Source organism: Lissotriton vulgaris, chromosome 7 (genome assembly GCF_964263255.1).
Source record: "Lissotriton vulgaris chromosome 7, aLisVul1.2, whole genome shotgun sequence".
Taxonomy (NCBI): Eukaryota; Metazoa; Chordata; class Amphibia; order Caudata; family Salamandridae; genus Lissotriton; species Lissotriton vulgaris.
Window position 1 is genome coordinate 1,051,620,524 of NC_141695.1, and position 13,952 is coordinate 1,051,634,475.

General features: G+C 42.9%; 1 protein-coding gene across 1 annotated transcript in view; it reads left to right on the forward strand.

Moving 5' to 3' along the window:
- Nucleotides 1–13,952, forward strand: part of DDX46 (DEAD-box helicase 46) — a 970,300-nt gene that overhangs the window by 787,380 nt on the left and 168,968 nt on the right. The window contains exon 17 of the mRNA XM_086931496.1: nt 2,273–2,410. Within this exon, the coding sequence (XP_086787622.1) occupies nt 2,273–2,410 (138 nt within the window). The remainder of the gene's footprint in view (nt 1–2,272; nt 2,411–13,952) is intronic.

Here is a 13,952-nt window from a genome sequence, read left to right on the forward strand (position 1 = left end):
CAAAGGAAGGGAAGGGGGGGTGCCAGCCTCTGCCAACCCACCCCTCAGGTGCGGGAGGCGAGGTAAAGCACAACTCCGGGCTCTCGCCATTTTGAGAATGGGGAGCCCTACCCAATCAGAGATAGGCTCCTGCCCCCCTCCCACAGGAGAGGAGCAGGATAGCGGGTGTACTCACCCCAGGACAGGGACCCATTGGTCCCTGCCCTTGCCCTACCTGTAACACCCCTAAATTTAGTATTTAGGGGCACCCTGAACCTTCCTTCCTCAGATCCCGATTCCGAAACAAGAAGATAGAAGACCTGCCGTGCAGCTGCTAACAAGAGGACGACACCACTGACTTGGCTCCAGCCCTACCGGCCTGTTGATCCTTGAGCCTGCTCCTGCTAAAACCCCGGCGTCTCCTGCGGACAGCAACCTCAAAAACCCTGGAGGACCTGCCTGCCTTGCTCATCTAAAGGCTGGGACTCCCATGAGCAGTGGTTCTGCTCAAACGGCAACAACCCCTGGTGCCAGCCAGGAACCACGAATCCAGCACACTCTGCACCTGCCGAGCCTGGCCATGGCTGAGTGGACAAAGACCACGAAGACGTCCCCCCCGGCGACTGTGACCCAGAATCCAGCACTCGAGGACCCTCCTCGACGCTCCTGATGAAGTTGCAGCCTCACAACAAGGAACCCCTCCAACCGCGACCAGCAGAGAGAAAGATTTCCCAACACCAAAAGACAACCCGGCGCCCCACGGCCCCCTGTGCCCAACTCCTGGGTGTCTGCCTATCCTACAACTTCCCAACTTACCTCTTGAAGTGGTGGTCGCACCTGAAGAATCTGTCCCTGAGCTTGCAGCCTTTGTTCGTCTTGCAGCCTTCCCATTGAAATACATTGGGTGCCCGAAGGCACAAAAGCACCCTGCACCCAGCCGCGTGAGTGCTACTGTAAGTGCAGCAACTGACCTATCCTACTTCCCCACTTGCCCTGTGTAAGTGACCCGCAGCTCAGCTCCCACAGCTGCGTGGTCTGCCTGTTAACAGCCACCAACCAAAGGCCCCCTATCCTCCACAGGATAACATTGGGCCTACTCTCTCTGCACCTGGCTGCCCCTGTGCCACTGAGGGTGCAACTACTGTACCTACCTGAACCTGGGAGACCCCTGAGTCTAACCCCAGAACCTTAACTCTGCCAGTCGAGTACTTACCAGAAAACCGATAACCTACATTTTCTCCATAGGGTAACATTGACTGGTTTTCACTTGGAAATTCTTTGAAGTGTTGAGTTTTGAAACTTTGAAATATTCACTAAAAATCATCCAATCAATGAAAACGAAATTACTCACCTGTTACCAGGAGAGATCCCAGTGCTGGATTTTTGTGCCCAGCACTGGCCCTAAAAAGTAATTACAACTGTGATTTTCGGATAACCTGATTTTCCTCCATAGGATAACATTGCCTGGTTTTTACCAGAAATTCTTCTGTCGATTTTTGAAACACAAATATTCCTTAAAATCGCCTGTGTAACAAAAACTATTTCTTTCAACTGTTTACAGGAGATGCACCAGAAAAAACATACGTAAAGTAATCGATATTGCATTTTACTTAAAACTCCCATTGAGCTCAATGTTATAATTGTATTTAACTTGTGTTGCATATTGCAACAACTGTACCTATTGCATTTAAAAATCTATTGCCATTTGAAAATATTCAACTGTAGCATCTCATTTTGAGAAAGTATTTTTATACCTACTTGTAGTTCTAAAATAAAACAATATATTTATATATACAAAACAATTGGCCTAGAGTTCAGTTCTTGAGTGTGTGAGACCATTTGCTGACTGAGTCTGTACAACAAATGCTATACACTATCCTCTGATACTGCCTTACTTTTCAACCAAGCTACCACTTTAGAGAGTAAGGTTTTATCTAACTTTAGCCTCTGCCATAGCTCTGGGAACTGTGGACTCTGAATCTTACTTTGGTGCAGTATATACAGAGCCACTTTCTTACAATAAACAAATATAATCTCATCAAGCTGCAAAGTATGAAGCTAGAACAATTTCCAGAAAGTGGAAGGAAAATCATTTGATAATTAAAATGTAAAAATGTTAAGTGTGTTAACAAGACATTGTGTTCAAATTGCAAATTTCAAGCACTGTCAAATTAAAATTCCAGGGTCTTTAAATCATGCAATTATTTGATAATCTTATTAACTTCTCTTAAAGTTTTAAATAATTATACATTTATTGATGATCTATGTTATTTTTTTTTTTAATCCTCCTTAGGGTTATGCATACACTTTCATCACTGAAGATCAAGCACGGTATGCCGGTGATATAATCAAAGCTTTGGAATTGTCTGGAACTGCAGTTCCCAAAGAACTGGAGAAACTGTGGTTTGACTTTAAAGAGCAACAGAAAGCTGTAAGTGACGATTTTATGTTGAATCATGTGCAGACCTTTCTGCTTTATCTTGCTGGCTAATCTGAAATCCTTTCCCAAAGGCTATATGTGACTGAATTTGTAAACTTCAGTTGCACCACACAGAAGTCTAATCTGTCGTCCAGACTAACAGATGTAGAAAAGATAAAGTTTACAAGCAATGGCAGTTTTACTGCATTCATCTTTTCTGGTGTATTGTGCTATCTAGTGGTTTGCTCCTGCATGAGTTAAAAAATAAAATAATATACACACACACATCCCACCCACCACCACCGCAACCCCCACCCCCACCTTTTTGGTGTCCTTTTTATCCCTCTGTGACAACACACCCACCCCAGAAGCCCCTTTGTATGGCCACCATCTTCAGATTATTCTTTTTTCTTTGGGATTGGAAGTACAGTGAGAACACAGGAAAATCAAAGTTTCAAACACTGCCCAAACACTGAGCATTTGGAAGTAAAACCAATGTTAGAGCACTGATGTCGAAGAGAAGAAGTTTTCCACTGAGAAAAACACGGCTTTTTAAAGAACTCTCCAGCGTGAGGTCATCAGCCATAAGGGTCATAGGATTTACATCTGGGATGGGCCATGCCGCTTTTGGATTGTGCCAAGTGTCACCACAAGTTCAATCAAAACAGCTGCGAGGTTTGTAACCTTTGTCTACCAAAGGACCATAGTGCAGAGCTTGTGTAGTTTCAACCAATGACCCTGAAGACGAGGAAGAAATTGAGGTGGGCTCATTACGCCATATCACATTTTCAGAAAATATTGCTAAAGGACCTCGGGCTGTCAAGCAGTGAGGAGAAAACTCAAGAAACGGAGGCTGTGCAAGAATAAGGGTCTGTAATAAGATGATCTGTAGCCGAGTAGTATTGATTGATGATGTTTATTAGATGGATTTCAGGTTAAATCAAGTAATCATTTAAGTATCATTCAAGTCTCTCCTAAGCCCCACCAGGAGCAACTCTCTTGCTACTCAGCCCTCTCTTCCAACTGTCATCCATCCACCAGGCACACCACACATTCCATATTACCTCACGCACTGAACATTCTACCATTCACCCAGATAGGCTGAGTAGCAAGACAGGTTAATTAGAAAGGCACATGGTATCCAAACCAGGATACTACACCACCTTCCCCCTTAGAAGGAACAAACAAATGAACAGTGTAAAAATGAGAATGGTCATTCTACAATTTAAACTTGCATTGAAAAACTTAACTATCATAAAACATAAAAGTATACAATGCGACCACCCCTTCCCCTTTACACGTAAAAAAAAAATAGATTGATAATACATATTTTCGCAAAAAATTTCAGAAGATGTAATGAATAGAATTGACCGTAACCCACACACATGCCAGTTGGCCAGACCAGCAAAGTGAAAGAAACGGAAAAGTCAACAATTAAAATATGCGAACGAGAAAATCACCAAAAAGTACTTAATTAAATTATAATTCCTATAAAGTGACGTTTGCACAACGTACACCAAATAGGAATATGAAAGTGACTAAACTATAGAGTCACATGCAATGTATGCAGCACATATGCTAACGTGTAGCATTTAACTATAAAGAATACATATGTGTATAGAATTGAATTTACTATACAAAACAGCAAATTAACTTTAGAATGCTTTTTAAAATTCTTGTTCAACATTCTACCATTCACCCAGATAGGCTGAGTAGCAAGACAGGTTAATTAGAAAGGCACATGGTATCCAAACCAGGATACTACAGGGTCCAATGTTGGAGTTTGTCCAAACGGAGACACTGAAGAAGTTGTCAAAGGACAACAAGCAGTAGTAGTATGAGGTAACACAGGGCTGCAGTGGTGCCAATCTGAAGCACTAGGACTCTAGAATCTCGAAGGCTACCATGACATCAAAGACAATGCCTATCAAGGGCAAGCACAAATAAAAGAAACCTCACATGTCGAGGTCAAAAGACATAGTTGGTGGTAAAGCCTTGGAACCTGCCTCACCTCCAAAATATGGTCAAGAGCATGGGAGGTACAAAGAACCTCTGGAGAAGAGTCCTCTGTGACAAAGAGGAACAGGAACAGAGAGCTCGTAACATCGAGGGAAAGGAAAGACGGCTGGAGGTCAAAAAGGAGGCCCTCATGAAGAGGAGGTAGGGAGTTGAACATTTTTGTCAAAGGGATACCCCATACCAATAAAGCCTCAAACAGGAAAGAAGCAAGATGTGGATCAGGTGGATCTAGAGCCCCCAACAACACCTGAGCCGAAAGAGGAGGAAGAAGATTAACTCTTTTACCAAGAGGGACCATTAAAGGTCATTTTGATCAGGGTTAGGTGGCAGGGCATAAAGGAAGGGTGGACACTTAATCTCCAGACCTGTCTCCACCTGAATACATAGCTGTGTACAAAACCTGGTTAAAAAGGCAGCATACGTGTATGGTGCGCAACTACAGGAGGAACAGCCAGAATCCTGTTTCTTCTGGAAATCCTGTGGTATATGGTTATTGTTTGAAATGACGCGCGTGAACGCACGCACGTCATTCACAAACAATAAACATCGTGTAATGGTTTGAATGCGTGTATGTCGCGTGTTGTGTTCGTGTGAGGTGTGTATGTAGATTTGTGCCGCGTGTCTGTATGTTGTCTTTTGAATGTTGCGGCGTGCATGCAGGTTTGAGTCGCGTGTCTGTGTTGTTGCTTGAATGTAAATGCCTTGCTTAAATAGTGTTGCCGTGCGGTTAAACGGCATTCAGTTTGTACGCTGATACTTTTGGCTGCATATTAAAGGATCTGCTTACCGAATTAATTTGGATTCCGTTTCCATTGTTTCCTGGAGAGTTTCTTTGACTTTTATTACAAATCATTCAACCAATACAGAAAAAACACAGTTCCTCCCTGTGTTACAGAGTGTCTTGGATTACGGACGATATGCCTTCAGGGAACCAGCTACAGCCAAAGCTGTGACACAGAGGGTGGTAAAATCATATAAGCACTCCTCCAAAGACCCAGCTTACATCAGAGAGCATGTGGAGGCACACTCCATCATCTAAGCAACCACACTGCAAATGACCAATGTTTCCACTAATGATAGTTGTAAAGTAATCAATTAGTCGAATTACTTTAATTCCTTTATTCAAGAGTAATATATATATGAAGAACAGGTAGCGCCAGGTAGCACAACTGCACAGATCTTCAGCCAGGCTCTAACTGACCTAGCCACACTAGAAACTAGGTTACATACACACATTCCAAGGCTCGCACCAACACGAGCCTTAAAGCAATAACATTAAATTGAATACATACAATATAACACATCCCCCCTCCTTATAATAAAATAAACGACCTGTACAAGAAAGCAAAAATGTTAACAAAGAGAAACATGAAAATAAAATAATACAATAAAACAACAAAAACTAAAACAACTGTCTTACCTAACATATTCCTTAAGCCAAACAGGCAAAGCTCTTTTCCTCTTAATGCATTCAGCATTTTCAATGCATGACTCTGTATCTTTGTCTATCGCAGTGTTAAATAACATCAAAAGCCTCGGAGTGGGGCTGGACAATTCGCTATCTTTCAATGTCCAAGCCACAAAACTTTCAGCCACCTGTTTTGGCATCATGAGGGTGCTAAATAAAATGTCCCCTACTCCCCATGGAAGCCAAACAGGTAGCCATTCAAGGTCTTATTCCATCACGCCTTGATTTTAATAATGCACTCTATCTCGGCGCCCCAGAATACACCCTACGCAGGCTGCAGATTGTACAGAACTGCGCAGCGCGCCTACTGCTGAAAATCCCCCGCAGAAACTCAGTGAGGGCCGGACTGATTAGCCTCCACTGGCTTCCGATCCGGCAGAGAATTTTGTTCAAGACACTATGCATAGCCCATCAAGCCTTCTGGGACAAAGGACCCAGCATCACACGCGACCTGGTTACTCATTACACCCCAAACCGAAGTCTTCGTTCCAGCCATACCTTCTCGGCAGTGGTGCCAAGAATAAAAAGATCCAGATCTGGCGGAAGGACGTTTACATACAACGCGTCCAAAACCTGGAACACACTGCCACTCCATCTCAGAGCTAACCCTAACCTCACTGAATTCCGCAAGCAATTAAAGACCTTCTTGTTTGCATCCGCTTACTAACCGCCTGCCTTCCCCCCCCCCCCCCCCCCCCCCCCCCCCCCTGCCCTTCAGTAGGCTCTGGTTATCCTAGCACTTGGACGCCTCCGGGCAACAATTCGCGCTCTACAAATTCACAAGTTTACTAGTATTTTTGTTCCCATTTTTGTCCTCTCCATTACCTTGGTCTGACAACGAACTGCCAACCTCCTTATCCACCACAGAATCATTCACCATCCCTTCTCCTTCCCTTAATTGAGAAAACATACCACCTTCACTACAACAACTTTGAGGCTGTGAACTCTGTTCCGCCCCCCCCCCAAAGCTAACTGGGACTGTAACTCACTGTTTTCGAAATAATTCTCCACCCAATCAAAATCTCTTGATTTTTCGCTCACAATCACTTCCTCACCATGATCTTGACTGATATCAAAAGCAACATCCTTGAGATTCCAAACTTTTCCATCACTTAACTTAACAGAATTCCTAAAAACTTCAACCCCTTGCTTTGCCAAATCAAATGTATTCTCTCCCTTCTGGACTCTATAAGGCTTCCTGATTCGAACCCAAGCTCCAATTTTCACTTGAGTATGTTTTGCATTATGACGTTTATCATAGTATTCCTTGCTCTTCAAATGAACCAATTCCAAATTCTTTTTCACTTCCTCAGGTGACCATTTTTGTACACTCCTCCTAAATAACCAACCTGGATTAAACTTACACCTGGGTGATCTACCTCTCATCATTACGAAAGGGGACAACCCAGTATTATTATGCAAAGTGACCTTATAAGACCACACTGTTTCTGTATTTCTACCTTCCAATCCAAATTCCTGTTAATGGCTGTCTGCAAAATACCCTTAATCACCCTATTATACCGTTCTACTGTTCCGTTCCCACTTGGATTATATAAAGCTGTTGTGTTATGCTTATTTCCACACTTCTCAAAGTATTCCTTAGCTGACTTCGATAAAAATTGCACTCCATTATCCGTCAAAATATTTACAGGCAACCCTTCCATCATAAAGATCTTATCTAAAAATTTCAGAACTGTCTGAGTATCAACCTTTTCTACAAATTTAACCACAGGCCATTTAGTAAAGAGATCAATAGCAACTAAACCATATCCCTTCACACCCCTATTGGACCAAAAATATCCACTGCAATAGTTTCCCAAGGAAGACTTGGAATTAGACCTTCACTCAATGTCGGTCTCAACGTCCTTAAAGACTTATCAGCCGAACTACAAACCAAAACAAGCTTCTATCTCCATGTCACCTTCGGCCACCAAAATAAACCCTTGACTGCTAACTTAGTTCTCACTATCCCAAAATGTCCCTCATGACACATTTGCAAAATCTTTTTCCGTAACCCCACAGGGGGAACAATCCTGTCCCCTCTCATTATAACCTCTTTCTCAAAAGATAATTCAGAACGCACCTCCCAAAAGGGTTTCATATTGTTGGTAATACATTTTTCTTTAGGCCATCCTTTACAAATATATTTAGTAACATCTACTAATTCTCTATCCTTGTCATGCTCTCTAGACCATTCTTCCTTGCTAATGGCAGGAACCCCAGAATCCTGTATCAAAGCCACACTGAAGTTCCCCCATGGGTCATCAACACACTCCTCTAAAGGTGCTGGTAATCTGGACAAACAGTCCGCCACTATATTGTCTCGTCCCGGCACATAACTAATCTTGTAAATGTATTCCTTCATAAGCATTGAAATCCTCACTAATCTAGCTGACGCTGTTGCAGTTCCTTCCGTAGACAAAATGTGGACCAACGGCTTGTGATCCGTCCGGATGTTTACCATTTTCCCCCACACAAATGCACGAAAATGATCTAGCGCCCACGCACAAGCCAAAGCCTCCCTTTCTATTATTGGATATCTACTTTCAGCAGGTGACAAAGCTCTGGACGCAAGCAAAATGATCCTTTCTTTTCCATCGTCTCCTACCTGCGATAGTACTGCACCTAACCCTTTATCACTTGCGTCCGTAGTCAAAAGGCAATCCAGATTGGGGTCAAAACTTGACAAAGCACTCATTTTTTGTAATTCCCATTTAATTTCTGCAAACTCCCTCTCACATTCCATCGTCCACTCAAACCTCACATTCTTCTTCAGCAACGATCTAATATTATATACCTTAGATGCAAAATTATTAATGAATTTAGCGCAGTATCCTGCCATCCCTAAGAAAGACCTTATCTCTTCTTTAGACCCTGGTGCCGGCGATGATACAATGCATTCCACCAGTGACACCTTGGGCCTGACTCCCTCCTCACTAATTACATGGCCTAGATAAGAGACACTTCTTTCACCAAATTTACACTTTGATAACTCCACAGTTAACCCCGCTGAATTCAGTGTTTCAAACACTTTCCATAATTTGGAATCATGGTCTTCTTTGTTGGTGCCTGCAATTGAAACATCATCCTGAAAGAAACATATCCCTTCCATTTCTCCAAATAATTTGTGCATCAACCGCTGAAAAACAGCCACGGCCGATGCAAGCCCAAAAGGCATCCTCTTAAATTGATAACAACCAAACGGTGTGATAAAAGCCGTTAAATGCCTCGACTCTGGCTCCAAAACTACCTGGTGATAGGCGGCAGAAAGGTCTATTGTGGAGAACCAAGTGGCCCCCCTTAAGGAAGAAACCATCTCGTTAATCTTTGGTAACGGGAACCTTTCAATGACAATATTTTTATTGAGATGGCGCAAATCTATGCACAAACAAATTTTTCCGTTGGATTTCCTCGCGACTACTACTGGACTAATCCATTCTGACGAATCTACTTCCTCAATAACACCTTTAGCTAACAGGCCTTGTATCTCTTTCTTTACCTAATCCCTTATCAGCATTGGAATAGGTCTGACCTTATGTACTTTGGGTTACGCGTCACTTTTGAGCATGATCCTATGCTCAAAACCTCTCAGCCTCCCCAACTTTTCTCCCACTACTTTAGTGAATTTATTTTTCAAAATATCCTCTATCTTGCTACATTCATCTAGAACCAGCACCTTCTCTTTGCTGTTTGGTTCTAAGATGATATGTAGCTTTTTCTGGTCATGCCATCCTAACACAGATGGTCCCGTTTTGGCTATGTATAACTTTCCTCTTGTCATCCTCCGTTTGAAAAGAAAAGTAAGCCATCTAAACCCTAGCATACCTATTTTCTCCCCGTGTAACTCACTGGGTTAAAATCAGAGACATACAATTGATCTCCTATTTTGTGCGTACATTTCTTTTTCCATATTTCCTCATTAATGATAGTGTATGGAGATCCAGAATCCGCATACACCTTGACTTTTACACCACCTAAGGACAAATCACATATTGGTTTACCTTCCAGTGACTCGTCGGTGATATTAGGCATATAATTCCCCCTTACGTTTTTCACACAAATTTCATCATCCTCTCCACTTTCATTCGCACTTAACTCCTCGCTCCAAATACATTTTACGTTACTACGTCTACGGCACATTTTGCTAAAATGTCCAATTAATCCACACACGCCACACTTTTTCTTTAGAGCTGGACACATCTTGCTGTAAGCCATATGTTCTTTGCTGTCGCAACGATAACACCTTCTTTCCTCTATACTCCTTTCCTTCCCTTGATTCCTGAATGGTTGATTTGACCCTTTACTTTGAAATTGTCTATTTGGGTTTTTTGCTGCCCCTTGTATCTTGAAAACTGCTGAGGATGCTTTCCCAGATTCCTTTTCCGCATCTTTGACTACATTGGCACATCTCCCGGACATTTCAGACTTTCTCATTATAGCAAGTACATCATCCAAGGGTGCGTCACCATTTACCCAGAGGCGAGTTATCATTGTGCATGACCAGCTGGTCCCGAATAAGGTCACCATGCAAATTACCAAATTTGCAATCGATTGCCAAGTTTTTTAAATCATCCAACCATTCATCAACCAACTCTTCATTCTTTTGTTTTCTCTGAAAGAATTTGTCTCACTACACCAATACATACTTTTGGTGCGAAATATCTGTCCATGTCTCCTATGGCATTATCAAATTCACTCAAATCTGTATTAATTACTTTTTGTATGCGCGAATAAGTCTTCAAACCTTTTGGTCCCAAAGAATGTAATAGTATTCTCTTTTTCTGTTCTGCTTTCATTTTCCCAGTTTCATCAATAGCACAAATGTAATTAATGAAATATTCCTTCCATTCTACCCACTTTATATCTGGCTGTGAGCCCGTGGCCCAGAAAGGTTGTGGAGGGCTGATCGTGAAATTTTGTTGAGCCATCTCCTCCTTTGATCTGGTTTCTGATTGATCACCTCTTTCCATATATTTTAGTTAAGTTCGTGAATGTCCCCAATAGCAAACACCAAAATTATTTCAAATGTAAAAAAAAATAAAAAAATTCAAATTATCCTCTAAAAGTGCCCCAACAGTCTCTCCTGTTCTTCTCTTAAATTCCGCTTTATATTTTAATCCTCTTACGTTGTCCACTTTGGGTTCTCCGTCGTGTGAAGCCCTTCCGATACTTCAAAATAACAACAAGAATTTTAAAAAATGGCTGTAACGCAAGGTCACGCTACGTGACCTTGCGCACTGTCGTCATCCCGCACATTCCACACTGCGCGGTTCAAGCTGACGTCCATGCGTTCGGGGTAATGACAAGGAAGCGTTCTGATGCCGTCAGGGAGATCGTGCTTCGAACTGCGCCACTGCTCAAAAGATGCAGGCTTAGGCGTCCATCAACTGAAATGCCACAAGGTATTTTTGAATTACTTTTTTCCTACCTTGTGTGCGATGGTGCCCGTCCCCACAGCAGTCTGTCCAGGAATGTAAACTCAGTAGCGCGTTACTCTCCTGTCGATCCTTGTGCTCAGCAACGCTTTTTTTTCTTTTTTTTTAAATTCTTTCAAATCTCCTCAGCTTCATCCACGATATACTTAGAGTAGACTCCTTTTTCCTCTGTTTTCACCTCGTCGCCACCTGTAAAGTAATCAATTAGTCAGATTACTTTAATTCCTTTATTCAAGAGTAATATATATATGAAGAACAGGTAGCGCCAGGTAGCACAACTGCACAGATCTTCAGCCAGGCTCTAACTGACCTAGCCACACTAGAACCTAGGTTACATACACACATTCCAAGGCTCGCACCAACACGAGCCTTGAAGCAATAACATTAAATTGAATACATACAATATAACAACAGTCCTCCCACAGAACTGAAAGGAAGAAAATTGAGATGGTGAAGTGAAAAAGTGAGAGGTTGGCTACCACTGAATGGCACATTGTCAACTGTTACCATCCTCTTTCATAGATACGGTCACCAGCAATGGTAGGAGATAAGAGCTGACCAAACCTCTGAGCTGTACCAAGGCAGGGCAAAGAGACCCATCCAGAAAGGCAAAGCAATTTCTAACATATGTTGCAAGTCAGCAATGGATGCTGCTGTTAAGGTGAGCTGACAGCTGTGCAAGAGCGGCATCTAAGATGACTAGGCGACTCAGAATTCAAGCAGGAAGTGCAGATGCTGGTCTTACATATGTCCTTAACTGGCAAAAATCTGTTTGGCACAGAAGAAGATGACTCGTGGCATAAAATGAGAAAGGACAGTGAGACTGCAAAAGCAATGGACAGTGTCAAATTCTGGGGGGCCATCTGAGAGGGTTTGGTGCAAAGAAAATGACCACCAGTAAGGGGAGGATAACAACCAAACACCCGTCGCCAGTTTTCTACCACAACTCTCTTCTCAAAGTGTACATACCCTAGCTCAACAAGACAGACATTAGGAAGCAGAGGTAAGGAAGAGGTCCCCCTTTCTACAGTCAACACCCATCGGGGGAGAATCTCGGGTTTTCTCAATGACTAAAAAACAATCACCTTCAGAAAATAGACTCTAAGCATCATCCAGCATGGCTATTCTATTGGAATATTAAGCTCCCCATCAAACATACGGTCAAAAGCAAGGTCTTGCAACAAGGAGGAGAGACTGCTTCAGTGGGCATTAAGACGTTATTCCAACATTATGTGCCCTCGAGGAACCTTAGGTCGGCAAAAAATAATCTCCTCATGGTGCCCAGGTTCAAAAGGAAGAGATGGGGTGGGAGAGCTTTTTCATTTACTGCCGCCAAACTTTTGGAACTCTCTCCCGGCTGATCTTGCGGGGCAACAATCACACACAATTTTCCGAAAGAAGTTAAAGACTTGGCTGTTCCAAGTGAAGCTGGTCTGAGGGGATTTTTGTTTCCTTGTTTTCTGGTCTGTATTCAGCGTCTTGATGCCCTTGGGCTAAGTTTGCACTTTAGAAATCTGCTATTCATTCATTCATTCATGCTTCAAGAGGTCAAGGACCTCAATGGAAAGGTTCCTGAAAGATCTGGAAAACGCAAGGGTCTACATGGTTTGTTTCCTACTACTTAAGCCAGGAAACACCCCAGACCCATTTTGGACCTTTGTGCCATAGAAGGATTACTACCAACCATAGATTTCCCGGATGCCTAACTGCATGTGCTGATGAACAACAAACACAAGAAGTTATTGAGGTTCATCTTGGATACGAAATATTACCAGTTCAGGGTCCTACCCTTTGGGGTAAAGTCTGCACCTAGGGTGTTCACATTGTGCTTTGCCGTAGTTGTGGCACGCTTGAGAAGACAGGGCTCACATGTCTACACTTCCCTAGAAATTGGATAGTAAATGCAAGATCGTTCACACAGTGCCAGGAGGGCTCAAACACTGTCGCACAGACACTCCACAGACTGGGGTTCTCCCTAAACATGGAGAAATCAGGACCAATGCCAGAGAGATAAAACATGTTCTTGGGGTCAAAACTATACTCTAGAATCCTTCCCAGTCTCCAAAAGAATCCTGACACGACAGAACAAACTCTCCTTATCCCGAGTGGAATTACTCTGACAGCGAGAAAACTAATGGGCATGATGACCGTGTCCATACCTCTAATACCCCATGCAAAGTTTCACGACGCCACTACAAGAATGTATACAATGTCAGTGGTCACAGGCAACTGGGCGTTGGGAGTACCCAGTGGTTGGCACAGAGAAAGTACAAAGGGGGAGATAGGATGATTGAGCAGAGGACACATCACAGTGGACAGGCCTTTCAAACACCCAACTCCCCAGTGACCATCACAAAAGACTCACCCACGGAGAAAAATGCGGGGCTCTTCTAGCTTGGAAATCCAGAGAAGAAAGAAATAGGAACACCATTAAAGTCTTAATTCAGAGGGAAACAGGGGTCTTAATTGTGGAAGATGGAGGGATAAGAGAGGAAGCCATGGGGTTTATGCAAGGCCTATATACGGAGGACAAGAATCCGGAGTTAGAGGAGGTCCAGACTTGGTTGACCCAGAGAGATCTGCCCCAAATTTCTGATATAGATAGGAGGTATTTGGAAAGCGAGATCATGGA